Below are 14,601 nucleotides of genomic sequence, written 5' to 3'. Positions count from 1 at the left end.
GGAAGTGCTAATATAAATGATATTGTGTTTTTAGTTTCAAATTCAACTTGTTCCTTGCTAGTATATAGGAAAGCAGTTGGCTTTTGTATATTAGCCTTGTATCCTGCAATCCTTGCTGAAATTGCTTTCTAGATTATTTTTTAGTTTAAGTCTGGATTCATTGATTCATTCATTTAATGAACTTGCATTTTTAAATCACCTATTTTGTGTCTAGATATTGATAATATAGAGACGATAAGATATACCTGCCCTTGAGAGGCTTACAGCTTGGTTGGGAAGATAGATGTATACACAGGCAGCTGCAGTAAGGTGTTTCATTCTGTGTGAGAAATGTTTGGAGTATAGTGGGGGCATAAAAGTGAAAGTGGTCACTTCTCCCTGAGGGGCTGGTGGGGGAGGGAAAAGTTTCATAGAGTAGGTAACCCTTCAGCTGAGCCTTGAAAGAGGGGAGTTGAAGTAGTAAGATGTGGTTCGTGATGGTCAGGAGGACCAGTGGACTCAAAGGCCTGAAGCTGTAATATTGTCTAATATGTTCTGGGAATTGCAAGCAGTTAGTCAAACCATTGAGAAGTAGACAAGACCTAGTTTGTGGTGGACTGCCATTGCAAGGAGCTTGGACTTTATTCCTAGGTCATTTGGAGCTCTGAGCTAGTTAAGCAGTAACGTGATTAGATTTGCATTTGGAAAAATCACTCTTGACAGCATGTGAAGATGGATTATTTGACTGATAGCAGGAAGATCCAATTGAGACTCTTAGCGATAGTTGCACAAGAAGATGATGAGGGCCTGAACTAAGGGGAGTAGCAGAGGAGTGTGGAATGGAAGAGTCAGAAGTAAGCGATGTTAAAGAAATAGAATTTTGGACTACCCTGGTGGCGCAGTGGCTAAGAATCCGCCTGCCAGTGCAGGGGACACGGGTTCGAGCCCTGGTCTGGGAAGATCCCATATGCCATAGAGCAACTAAACCCGTGTGCCACAACTACTGAGCCTGTGCTGTAGAGCCTGCGAGCCACATCTACTGAAGTCCATGCACCTAGATCCCGTGCTCCACAACAAGAGAAGCCACGGCAATGAGAAGCCCACGCACCACAACAAAGAGTAGCCCCTGCTCGCTGCAACTAGAGAAAGCCCACGCACAGCAACGAAGACCCAACGCAGACAAAAATAAAAAATATAAATAAATAAATTTATTTAAAAAAATAGAATCTTTAGCACTTAGTAGTTACTTGGATATGGGGCAGAAGTAGTCTAGGATGTTTTCCAAAGTTCTAGATTGAGATGGGGAATACAGGAGGAAGAGTCAGATTAGGCAGGAATGCAGATTAGTTCAGTTTTGGACATGTTATAGAATATATAAGGATGTTCAGTGGGCACTTGGATATAGAGGTCATAGGGCTGTAGAGACATGTAGAGGACTGATACAGTGATCAGTCTCTGTCATCTTTACAAGAAGATAGGGCAAAGTGGGTAGATGCGAGATGCATTTTGGAAAGAAAATCAAGATTTGCTGATGGATTAGATTGATACTAATGGTGAGGGAAAGTAATGCAGCTAAAGAAGGAGTATGTTGAGGGAAGTTTGTATTTTGAAATGCTTCTATTAAAAAAGAACAAAAAAATCCGAGATAAGATTCCAACTGAAGAGGTTAGAAAAACCAAACTGAGTTAACCCAAAGAAGGCAGATGGAGAAAAATAATTTTTTTAAATGTAGAAATTACTGAAAAAGAAAAAAAAAGAAGTTATCTGGATATACTCTATAAAACCAAATACTGGCTTTTTGAAAACACAAATACAATACAGCTCTGGTAAAACTGATTACAAGGAGAGAGGAGAAAACACAAAAACATCTGTAATGAAAAAGAACATGACTACAAGTAAAAATTGAACAAATAACAAGATAATACTGTGCCAGAAATCTTAAAAAAATATATAAATTGGGCAATTTCCTAGAATAATACATCTTATCAAAATTGACTTACTAGAAATAGAAAACATAGACTTACTTTTAAAACATGAATAAATAGTTAAGACAGCCCACCAAAATACAAAACTAGAGAAAAACTTGGAGTCCAGATGGTTTTTTGGTCAAGGTCTATCAAGCTTCCCAGAAATAGAAGCAAATATCTTACACACATTGTTCTAGAAAAAAGATGAGTGGACACATTCAGTTAATCTTATGGTACTAGAATGACTTAGTCATACTAGTCAAGGAGTATATACAGTCAAAGAGAGAATGATAATGGCTTATAATTTTTTTTATCTCACTTGTGAATAGGTGTGGAAATTCAGAATAAAATTTAGCAAACATAAGTCAGCAATGTAGTTTTAAAAGATCATGATTAAGTTTATCCAAAGAATGCAAATGTGAGTCATCGTGAAAAAATGAATTAACATAGTTCCTTTTAACAAATTAAACGAGAAAAATTGATTGTTCAGAGGTTGCAGATAAAGCATTCATTAAAGTGTAACATTTATAATGAAATTATCTTTGCAAACTTGAAGTAGAGGGTACTTTAACCTGGTGAGGAATTTCAGAAACCTTTAACCTATGCCATATTTAATAGTGAAGCATTAGAAGCATTTGCTTTAAAGGCAGGAATGAGGCAAGGATTCCTATTGTTGCCACTTCTGGTCATCAGTTCACTGAAGGTTCTAGTCAAAGTAGTAAGAAAAAGAAAAAACAATGAAATGTGTTGGAAAGAAACACTGTTATTGCTTGCAATACTTTATTTTTTTAATTTTTATTAGAGTACAGTTGATTTACAATGTTGCATTAGTTTCTGCTATACTACAGTGGGTTTTTTTTTAAATCTTTATTGGAGTATAATTGCTTCATAATACTGTGTTAGTTTCTGTTGTACACCACGGTGAATCAGCCATATGCATACACACGTCCCCATATCCCCTCCCTCTTGAGCCTCCCTCCCATCCTCCCTATCCCACCCCTCTAGGTCATCGCAAAGCACCGAGCTGATCTCGCTGTGCTATGCCGCTGCTTTCCATTAGCTGACTGTTTTACATTTGATAGTGTATATATGTCGATGCTACTCTCACTTCACCCCAGCTTCCCCCTCCCACCCCATGTCCTCAAGTCCATTCTCTAAGTCTACGTCTTTATTCCTGCCCTGCAACTGGGTTCATCAGTGCCTTTTTTTTTTTTTAGATTCCATATATATGCGTTAGCATATGGTATTTGTTTTTCTGACTCACTTCATTCTGTATGACAGACTCCAGGTCGATCCACCTCACTACAAATAACTCATTTCTCCTTATGGCTGAATAGTATTCCATTGTATATATGTGCCACATCTTCTTTATTCATTCATCTGTTGATAGACATTTAGGTTGGTTCCACGTCCTGGCTATTGTAAATAGTGCTGCAGTGGAACATTGTGGTACATGACTCTTTTTGAATTATGGTTTTCTCAGGGTATATGCCCAGTAGTGGGATTGCTGGGTCATATGGTAGTTCTATTTTTAGTTTTTTAAGGAACCTCCATACTGTTCTCCATAGTGGCTGTATCAATTTACATTCCCACCAACAGTGCAAGAGGGTTCCCTTTTCACCACACCCTTTCCAGCATTTATTGTTTCTAGATTTTTTGATAATAACCATTCTGACTGGTGTGAGGTGATACCTCATTGTAGTTTTGATTTGCATTTCTCTAATAATTAGTGATGTTGAGTATCTTTTCATGTGCCTCTTGGCTATCTGTATGTCTTCGTTGGTGAAATTTAGACATTAAGGTCTTCGGCCCATTTTTTAACTGGATTGTTTGTTTTTTTGATATTGAGCTCCATGAGCTGTTTGTATATTTTGGAGATTAATCCTTTGTTGTTTCATTTGCAAATATTTTATCCCATTCTGAGGGTTGTCATTTTGTCTTGTTTATGGTTTCCTTTGCTGTGCAAAAGCTTTTAAGTCCCATTTGTTTATTTTTGTTTTTATTTCCGTTACTCTAGGAGGTGGGTCAGAAAAGATCTTGCTGTGGTTTAGGTCAAAGAGTGTTTTTCCTATGTTTTCCTGTAAGAGTTATTGAAGAGGCTGTCTTTTCTCCATTGTATGTTCTTGCCTCCTTTGTCATAAATTAGGTGACCGTATGTGTGTGGGTTTATCTCTGGGCATTCTATCCTGTACCATTGATCTATATTTCTGTTTTTGTGCCAGTACCATACTGTCTTGATTACTGTAGGTTTGTGGTATAGTTTGAAGTTGGGGAGGCTGATTCCTCCAACTCCGTTTTTCTTTCTCAAGATTGCTTTGGCTATTTGGGCTCTTTAGTGTTTCCATACTAATTGTAAAATTTTTTGTTCTAATTCTGTGAAGAATGCCCTTGGTAGTGTTTTTTTCTGTTTTTTTTGTTTTTTGTGGTACGTGGGCCTCTCATTGTTGTGGCCTCTCCCGTTGCAGAGCACAGGCTCCGGACACGCAGGCTCAGCGGCCATGGCTCGCGGGCCCAGCCGCTCCACAGCACATGGGATCTTCCCAGATCGGGGCACGAACCTGTGTCCCCTGCATCGGCAGGCGGACTCTCAACCACTGCGCCACCAGGGAAGCCCCCCTTGGTAGTTTGATAGGGATTGCCTTGAATCTGTAGATTGCTTTGGGTAGTATAGTCACTTTCACAATATTGATTCTTCCAGTCCAAGAACATGGTATATCTCTCCATCTGTTTATGTCGTCTTTGATTTCTCTCATCAGTGTTTATAGTTTTCTGAATAAAGTCTTTTGCTTCCTTAGGCAGGTTTATTCCTAGGTATTTTATTGTTTTTGTTGTAATGGTAAATGGGATTGTTTCCTTAATTTCTCTTTCTGATTTTTTGTTGTTGATGTATAGGAATGCCAGAGATTTCTGTGCATTAATTTTGTATCCTGCAACCTTACCGAATTCATTGATTAGTTCTAGTAGTTTTCTGGTGACATCTTTAGGATCTTCTATGTATAGTATCATGTCATCCACAAACAGTGACAGTTTTACTTCTTCTTTTCCAATTTGGATTCCTCTTATTTCTTTTTCTTCTCTGATTGCCATGGCCAGGACTTCCAAAACTATGTTGAATAATAGTGGCGAGAGTGGACATCCTTGTCTTATTCCTGATCTTAGTGGAAATGCTTTCAGTTTTCATTGAGTATGATGCTTTCTGTGGGTTTGTCATATATGGCCTTTATTATGTTGAGGTAGGTTCCCTCTATGCCAATTTTCTGGAGAGTTTTTATAATAAATGGGTGTTCAATTTTGTCAGAAGTTTTTTCTGCATCTATTGAGATGATCATATGGTTTTTTATTCCTTAATTTGTTAATGTGGTGTATCACATTGATTGATTTGAGTATATTGAAGAATCCTTGAATACCTGGGATAAATCCCACTTGATCATGGTGTATGATCCTTTTAATGTGTTATTGGATTCTGTTTGCTAGTATTTTGTTCAGGATTTTTGCATCTTTGTTCATCAGTGATACTGGTCTATAATTTTCTTTTTTTTAATTAATTTATTTTTGGCTTCATTGGGTCTTCATTGTTGCACATGGGCTTTCTCTAGTTGTGGCGAGTGGGGGCTACTCTCATTGCAGTGCGCAGGCTTCTCATTGTGGTGGCTTCTCTTGTTGCAGAGCACAGGCTCTAGGAGCATAGGCTTCAGTAGTTGCAGCACGGGGGCTCAGTAGTTGTGGTGCACGGGCTTAGTTGCTCCACGGCATGTGAGATCTTCCCAGACCAGGGCTCGAACCCGTATCCCCTGTATTGGCAGGCAGATTCTAAACCACTGCGCCACCAGGGAAGTCCCTATAATTTTCTTTTTTTGTAATATCTTTTTCTGGTTTTGGTATCTGGGAGATGGTGACTTTGTAGAATGAATTTGGGAGTGTTTCTCCCTCTGCAGTTTTTTGGAAGAGCTTGAGAAGGATCGGTGTTAGCTCTTTTCTAAATGTTTGATAGAATTCGCCTGTGAAGCCATCTCTTCTTGGACTTTTTTGTTTGTTGGAAGATTTTTAATTATTGTTTCAGTTTCATTACTTGTGATAGGTCTGCTTATAGTTTCTAATTCTTCCTGGTTCAGTCTTGGAAAATTGAACCTTTCCAAGAATTTGTCCATCTTTTTGTGGTTGTCCATTTTATTGACATAGTTGTTTGTAGTAGTCTCTTATAATCCTTTGTATTTCTGCAGTGTCAGTTGTGATTCCTCCTTTTTCATTTGTAATTTTATTGATTTGCATCGTCTCCCTTTTTTTCTTAGTCTGGCTAATGGTTTATCAATTTTGTTTATCTTAAAGAACCAGCTTTTAGTTTTATTGATCTTTGCTATTGTTTTCTTCATTTCTATTTCAGTTATTTCTGCTCTGATTTTTATGATTTCTTTCTTCTACTGACTTTGGGTTTTCTTTGTTCTTCTTTCTCTAGTTGTTTTAAGTGTAGGGTTATATTGTTTATTTGAGAATTTTCTTGTTTCTTGAGGTGAGATTGAATTGCTAAAAGCTTCCCTCTTAGAACTGCTTTTGCTGTATCCCATAGGTTTTGGGTCGTAGTGTTTTCATTGTCATTTGTTTCTATGTATTTTTTTATTTCTTCTTTGATTTCTTCAGTGATCTCTTGGTTATTTAGTAGCGCACTGTTTAGCCTCCATTTATTTGTGTTTTTTGCACTTTTTTTCCTGTAAGTGATTTCCAATCTCATAGCATTGTGGTCAGAAAAGATGCTTGATACAATTTCAATTTTCTTAAATTTTCCGAGGCTTGATTTGTGACCCAAGAGGTGATCTGTCCTGGAGAATGTTCCATGTGCACTTGAGAAGAAAGTGTATTCTGCCACTTTTGGGTGGAATGTTCTATAAATATCAATTAAATCTATCTGGTCTATCGTGTCATTTAAAGCTTGTGTTTCCTTATTTATTTTCTGTTTGGATGATCTGTCCATTGGTGTAAGTGGGGTGTTAAAGTCCCCTACTATTATTGTGTTACTGTCGGTTTCTCCTTTCTTGGTTGTTAGCATTTGCCTTATGCATTGAGGTGCTCCTCTGTTGGGTACATATGTATTTATAATTGTTATATCTTCTCCTTGGATTGATCTTTGATCATTATGTAGTGTCCCTCCTTATCTCTTGTAACAGCCTTTATTTTAAAGTCTATTTTATCAGATATGAGTATTGCTACTCCAGCTTTCTTTTGTTGTGCATTTGCATGGAATATCTTTTCCCATCCCTTCACACCTTCAGTCTGTATGTGTCCCTAGGTCTGAAGTAGGTCTTGTAGACAGCATATATATGGGTCTTATTTTTGTAGCCATTCAGCCAATCTGTGTCTTTTGGTTGGGGCACTTAATCCATTTACATTCAAGGTTATTATTGATATGTATGTTCCTATTACCATTTTCTTAATTGTTTTGAGTTTGTTTTTGTAGGTCCTTTTCTTCTCTTGTGTTTCCCACTTAGAGAAGTTCCTTTAGCATATGTTGTAAAGCTGGTTTGTTGTGATGATTCACCTTTGTTGTAAAGCTTGGAGTAGTTATATATGTCATTTTAAAAAAATTGGAAAAGGCTCAGTGTCTAAAATGTCAAAAAATTATTTTAAACATTAAGAAGACATAGACAAAACATCCTACTGGTAAATGGCCAAAGATTCAGGCAGTTCACCTAGGAAGAATCTAAATGGCCGATAAAGAAGTAAAAGGATATTCTGTTTCAGGGAGCTGTAATTTAAAATAATGGTGAGATACAATTTCACATGATCTCGTTGGTCCAGATCCAAAAGATTTCCTTAGAATATCAAGCGTTGGCATGAATGTTGGGAAATGGAGCGAACCTTTTCCTTGCTGGGGGAAGTGTAAACTGGTATGACTTCCTCGGAGAGTCTGACAATATAAAGTCAAGTTGCAGACGGGCCTACTGGTGACCTCGTTGTGTTAGAACCACTCTTGTGCCTGCTCTGGTGCCCTTTGTGAGTGAAACAGTGGGAAGAACCCAGCTGGGCTTCTATGCCTGTGATAACTCAACTGTGATACACTTGCATCCTATACAGCAGGTAAACCCAGTAGACTGAAACAACAGAGATAAATCTCAGAAACAGAATGTTGAGTCAAAGACTCTTGTGAAAACAAACAGGTACACAGCCTGGCTTGTTGCACGCGGTCGCTATTGGTTCTTAGGGGCTGTTGATGCATCTTTTTCTCTCTAAAATTTAAAAGCTGGCACAGATTTTTTAAATAGTTTTAGTGTTGTAGTCTGATCATGTATATAAGAGCTCATTACATGCCAGCTACTGTTCTGGGGACCAGGAGCCAGGGCCATAGCAGTGAGCAAGACTGGCAAAATGTCCGCTCTCTTGGAGCTCACAAATGAGGGGTGATAGACTATGAACAAGTAGAAACGTAACTAGACAGTGTGAAGGAAGTCAAGCAGGGTCCTGGGAGGCCGGGGGCTGAGGGTGGTCAGGGAAGGCCTCTCTGAGGAACTGACTACTGAGCATAGACCTGCATTCTAAGAAGAGCAAGCATGTGGAAATTTGGGGCTAAAGCATTCCAGGCAGAGGTAAAAAGCCTGCAGATAGGACATGTTCAAAATTCCAAGAATAAAATACTTAGGAATAAGTTTAACAAAAGAAGTGCACACATATGCTTTGATAAATACAAAATATTAAAATAAATGAAAGAGAACGGAAATAAGTGGAAAGGCATCCCAGGTTCGTGGACTGGAAGATAATATTGTTAAAGTGGTGGTACTCCCCAGACTGATTTGTGGATTCAGTGTAATCCCTATCAAAGTCACAGCTGACTTCTTTGCAGAAATTGACAAGCTGATCCTGAAAAATAGCAAGGCCAGTGTGGCCAGCGGCCGGTGAATGAGGAGGGAATGTTGGTGGAGAGGTAATCATAGAGGTTGGCGGGGCTTCTGGATCATGACACCCTGTGGGCCTTCACAGGAATCTCATGCCAGGTCCAGTGGGAAGCCTTAGGAGGGCTTTAAGCAGGGGAGTGATAAAATTCAGTACTTGTTGAGTGCCTACTCTCTGCCAGGTGCTGGGATGGGCATGAGTATGGTGGTGAACAGGACAGAATGTTGAATAAATAGGATTCAGCTCTTCAGTGGTAGGAAATAAGAGTATCCTCAGTTTATTTTTGTACATGTTGGCATGTATTTGTGTCGTATTACTGACTTAAACATTTTCTTAAGTAATATGGAAGTAGCAAATGTTCATTAAAGAATAATTAGAAAATTCAAACTGAAAGAATGCCTATCTTTCAAGATCCTACCACTTGGAAATAATGACAGTTAGCATTTAGTGGTCTTCTATTTCCTTCTAGTCTTTTGAATGGATTTATGATCAGATAGTTCTCAAGTTCAATAACGAGTGACCTCCTCATCCCCCCAAACCGTCAAAGAAACAGAAGTGAGAGTCATAGGTTTTCTTTTGGCGAGTCAGTGGGTGAATCTTCTGATTCATTCCTTTCAGGTGGAGCTGATCAGAATAATGTTCAACATCAACCCCCTGGAGAACCTGAAGGTGTACATCAGCAGCCGGCCCCCCTTGGTGGTCTTTATGATCAGTGTAAGCGCCATGGCAATAGCTTTCCTGACCTTGGGCTATTTCTTCAAAATCAAGGAGATCAAGTCACCAGAAATGGCAGAGGTATAGTAAATTCTAAGTTCTCCTCTCAGACTGGCTGGACCTTTATAGAGTGGGAAAACACCTTTTGGCTCTCCATATACCTTTCTTTGGTTGTGACTTTTATCCCAGTGAGAAAGAGTAATATTTATTCAGAATTTTTGGTCTTGCATCTTGCTGTGGCTCACTTTGTTAGGAAATAACCTAGTCAGATAGTTATTGATTTAAATAATGCTACCAGCTTTAGTTAGACTGTTTCAGCAATGAAACATGTATTTTGGAAAATATATTTGCAAAATGTTTGTGTCAAGAAGATCAAGAACTAACTTCTTTGCTATTCATATTAAATTAGCTAACTACAATTTTTAAAAACTGTAAACTTTTTTTTTTTTTTTTTTTTTTTTTTTGCGGTACGCGGGCCTCTCACTGTTGTGGCCTCTCCCGTTGCGGAGCACAGGCTCCGGACGCACAGGCCCAGCGGCCATGGCTCACAGGCCAAGCCGCTCCGCGGCATGTGGGATCTTCCCGGACCGGGGCACGAACCCGTGTCCCCTGCATCAGGAGGCGGACTCTCAACCACTGCGCCACCAGGGAAGCCAACATTTGTTATTTTAAAGCCATATATTGTCATGGAGTTTTATCAGCTGTACTGATAGCTTTTTCATTGGAGAAGAAGAAATTCTAAAGAAATTAGAAAGCAGGATCTTATTTCCAAAGATATTTGCCTTTTTCTTATCAAGGAAAGCTTCAGTAATCTACAAACTTGCCTTCTAGATTTTATTTTTTGGTCAATTTAAGTGAATTATTTGGGCGTTGCTCTTTAATCGCTAGTCTAGGCATATAATAATTTTTGAACAGTCATAATACAGATTTTAAAAGATGTGTGTGGGACTTCCCTAGTGGCACAGTGGTTAAGACTCTGCCTGCCAGTGCAGGGGACACAGGTTCGAGCCCTGGTCTGGGAAGATCCCACATGCCACGGAGCAACTAAGCCCGTGTGCCACAACTACTGAGCCTGCGCTCTAGAGTTCACGAGCCACAACTATGGAGCCTGCATGCCACAACTACTGAAGCCCGCATGCTTAGAGCCTGTGCTCCGCAACAAGAGAAGCCACCGCAGTGAGAAGTCCACACACCACAACGAAGAGTAACCCCTGCTCACCACAACTAGAGAAAGCCTGCATGCAGCAATGAAGACCCAATGCAGCCAAAAATCAAAAATATCATAAAATAAATTTAAAAAGTGTTTCTGCATATCAGAAAACAATACAGTTGATAATCTTGTTTAATAGAGGTGAATAACAATATCCCTATTAATAAATTTATTTTATGCGTTAGAAATTATGCTGAATCAATGATATGGTGAATTTACTGGTGGATAAGTGTCTTTTAGGACAAATTAGTTCCCGTCTTAGATTCTGTGAGTGTCTTCTCTTACACTTTTTCTTCTTGGGTGTGTTCGTTGGTGAGAGTGGCCATGGGGGCGGGGATAGGGATTGCATTATTGTTGCATCGTGTGTGCCTTGTGATGAAGAGGAGAGTTTTGCTCAGTGTTACGGGGATTATGCTTCCTCTTGTGCTCTGTGGCATTCTAGATCATAGGTGATGTTAGCAAGAAGGGACCACCTTCCCACATTAAGTCTCTAATACAGAGTAACAAGTTTTAGCTATTTCTCCTGTGAAACCCTTCCAAAGAGTTTCTTACCAAGATACCTGCTGGCTGGCTTCATTCTCCCCCTTTTCTGACCCTGCCTGAATCTTTAAAGGTTATCGAAACAGGCTGTACCTACATTAGGGCTGAAAATGAACATTCTAGTCGCAACCAAAGTTCTTCAGCATCCTGGCATTGCTCTCCCTCAAAGCTCAAGTCCATGTTGAACACGCAGCCAAGATCAATGGTTAAGATGTAGCCCGGATAATTAGCCCTTAATCAAAATGGGGCCTGACATTGGCCTTGGCCAGCTGTTCAAAATGGACTCGAACTCTGCAGGAAAGCAGAGCTGCAAGATGCTGCAGAACTTTGATTATGATTAATTTAGTGATTTTATTTTCAAATGAGGATCCTAGGTGTATGGGGAAAGTTTGGTGCTGTGAATCAGAAAACAATTCTAAGTCTGCCTTCAACTCAGCTGGCATTGGAGAGTCCCTGATTTGCTCTGGGCCTCAGTTTCCTCATGTCTGGAATAGGAAGGGGTGAGACTAGGATGTTCATTTTCAGCCCTAATGTTCTTTAATGGTCTGCTGAGTTTGTAGGTGTCAGGGAAAATGTAATTTGAAATATCTGGTTGCCTTCTTACTAAATGCCAGATACTGATAAACTGAGGCTATAAAGGTAGACCTGACTGGTTAGGGATTACTCCGAACGGCATTTTTAATCAATGTTAGAATTATTCAAAATGTAACTTGGGGCTTCCCTGGTGGCACAGTGGTTAAGAATCTGCTTGCCAATGCAAGGGACATGGGTTCGAGCCCTGGTCCGGGAAGATCCCACATGCCGTGGAGCAACTAAGCCCATGTGCCACAACTACTGAGCCTGTGCTCAAGAGCCTGCAAGCCACAACTACTGAGCCCATGTGCCACAACTACTGAAGCCTGCATGCCTAGAGCCCGTGCTCCGCAACAAGAGAAGCCACGACAGTGAGAAGCCCGCGTACCACAACAAAGAGTAGCCCCCTCTCGCCGCAAGTAGAGAAAGCCTGTGTGCAGCAACGAAGACCCAATGCAGCCAAAAATAAAAACAAATTTTTTTAAAAAATGTAACTTAGGGCTTCCCTGGTGGCGCACTTGTTAAGAATCTGCCTGCCAATGCAGGGGACACGTGTTTGAGCCCTGGTCCGGGAAGATCCCACATGCCGTGGAGCAACTAAGCCCGTGCGCCACAACTACTGAGCCTGTACTCTGGAGCCCACGAGCCACAACTAGTGAAGCCCACATGCCTAGAACCCATGCTCCGCAACAAGAGAAGCCACTGCAATGAGAAGCCTGCGCACTTCAATGAAGAGTAGCCCCCGCTCGCCGCAACTAGAGAAAGCCTGCATGCAGCAATGATGACCCAGCGCAGCCAAAAATAAAATGAATAAATAAATTTATTTTAAAAAAATGTAACTTGGTTTGTCTTCACCTTTGGCACCTTTTTGTAGATAATGTTGCTTGGGAGAAAGAAGTTGTATGTAACAGCCTCAGTTGATTTGTTATTGCTATTTTAGCCTGAGTTCATCTCTGGGTGTCTGCTAAAACTAAAAACACACACCCTGGTGGGTACTTTGTTGGTGTCAGTTTTAAAACTGCTTATAATTTAAACCATCAGTACAGATATTAAGAGAAGCCTGAAAACATCTTTTCTCCTCCCTTTTGAAATTGTTCCTGTTCTAAAGTGGCATCCAAAGTCCATGACGAGGGGGGACAGTACCACACGAGTGTTGGTAGTTACTGCAGTTTTGCGTTCCCAAGACAGAAAGCAAGGTGTAGAAAATTGACCTTAGGAGAAAATATTTTAAGGCGGCCTTAATTTTTAAAAAATAACTAATTGTAACTGCTAAATGAGTTTGGATTAATACTTTTAATATTTTACTACTTTTGTTCAATCTTTCTTTTCAAGCTTGATTCTGAGGCTAGATCATTTCCTGTAAGTTTAAGACCCTTTTTTTCTTTACATATTTTCCTAAGTTGGCTTAATCTCACAGTGTAATAGCTCATGCCAATGAAGAGTTTATATTTTAGATTTTGAATGTGAGAGTGGTTGAAAAACCACACTATTACGCCAGCACAAGAGGCTGAATGCTGTGTTGTTGTATTTTGAAGGACTGACTCTGAGGCATGGTCCCCCTGTTGTGTGATGCCACACCGTGGGTTGTGACTGTCACTGCACTGGCAGCACTTTCAGTCGGCTCAGGCTTGTTTTCCTCTCTCTCGTTTTACTGAAGGATTGGAATACCTTTCTGCTGCGGTTTAATGATTTGGACTTGTGCGTATCAGAGAATGAAACACTAAAGCATCTCACAAACGACACCACAGCTCTGGAAAGCACAGTGACCAGCGGCCAGGCCAGGATGTCCACCCAGTCCCCACAGTCCCTGGAGGATTCAGGCCCAGTGAACATCTCAGTTGCAATCACACTAACCCTGGACCCACTCAAACCCTTTGGCGGGTACTCTCGCAACGTCACCCATCTGTACTCGACCGTTCTCGGGCATCAGATTGGACTCTCAGGTATGTGAGTGTCAGCCACTTCTCTCCAGGCTTTCTCAGGTAACAGCTGTTACAACACAGAGCATTAGAGTGTACGGTTTTACTCATCAGACTGTTTTTTATTTTTTGTATATGTCTTCCCTTTTGTTGAGTTTGAACTAAACGAAGCCAAGAAGGGACCATTTCTACTACATCTTCACCTATTAAAGTGTTTGGTATGCAGTAGGCTCTCAATAAAAGCCCATAAGAGTAGGAGACTGGGAAAAAATTATAAGGCCTATTTCTGGTCTTAATATTTAAAAACACACATTTTAAAATTTTTGAGTTTTTATTTTTCTTTAATTTTATTGAAGTATAGTTGATTTACAATGTTAATTTCTGTACAGCACAGTGACTCAGTTATACATATTCTTCATATTCTTTTCCATTATGGTTTGTTACAGGATATTGAATATGGTTCCCTGTGCAGGACCTTGTTTATCCATCCTGTATATAATAGTTTGCCTCTGCTAATCCCAATTCCCAATCCATCCCTCCCCCACCAGCCCACCCCCTGGCAACCACAAGTCTGCTCTCTATATCTGTGAGTCTGTTAAAAACACCAATTTTTTATTCTGGCTCATCATTTTGGAGTTTTCAGTACATACTACAGATATTGCTACTAGTCTTAAAATTTTGTGAATGCACTGGGCTAAGAACTAGAAAAAGCCTGGTCTCTTCCCTTTGGAATTTTGGGATAAGGAAGAGACAAGCGTAATGTGAGTTAATATTCATCAAGCACTTAAAATAGTTCCTGGCACAAAGGAAATGCTATATA

At 39.9% G+C, this 14,601-nt stretch overlaps 1 protein-coding gene across 2 annotated transcripts in view; it reads left to right on the top strand.

The window, feature by feature from the left end:
• TMEM248 (transmembrane protein 248) overlaps nucleotides 1-14,601 on the top strand; it is a 30,859-nt gene that overhangs the window by 10,004 nt on the left and 6,254 nt on the right. For both annotated transcript variants that reach the window (XM_030871929.2, XM_030871925.3), the window contains exons 2-3: nucleotides 9,444-9,620; nucleotides 13,520-13,805. In XM_030871929.2, the coding sequence (XP_030727789.1) occupies nucleotides 9,462-9,620; nucleotides 13,520-13,805 (445 nt within the window). In that variant the 5' untranslated portion in view covers nucleotides 9,444-9,461. The remainder of the gene's footprint in view (nucleotides 1-9,443; nucleotides 9,621-13,519; nucleotides 13,806-14,601) is intronic.

Source organism: Globicephala melas, chromosome 15 (genome assembly GCF_963455315.2).
Source record: "Globicephala melas chromosome 15, mGloMel1.2, whole genome shotgun sequence".
In the NCBI taxonomy this organism is placed as follows: domain Eukaryota; kingdom Metazoa; phylum Chordata; class Mammalia; order Artiodactyla; family Delphinidae; genus Globicephala; species Globicephala melas.
This window is presented reverse-complemented; position numbering and strand designations above follow the sequence as displayed.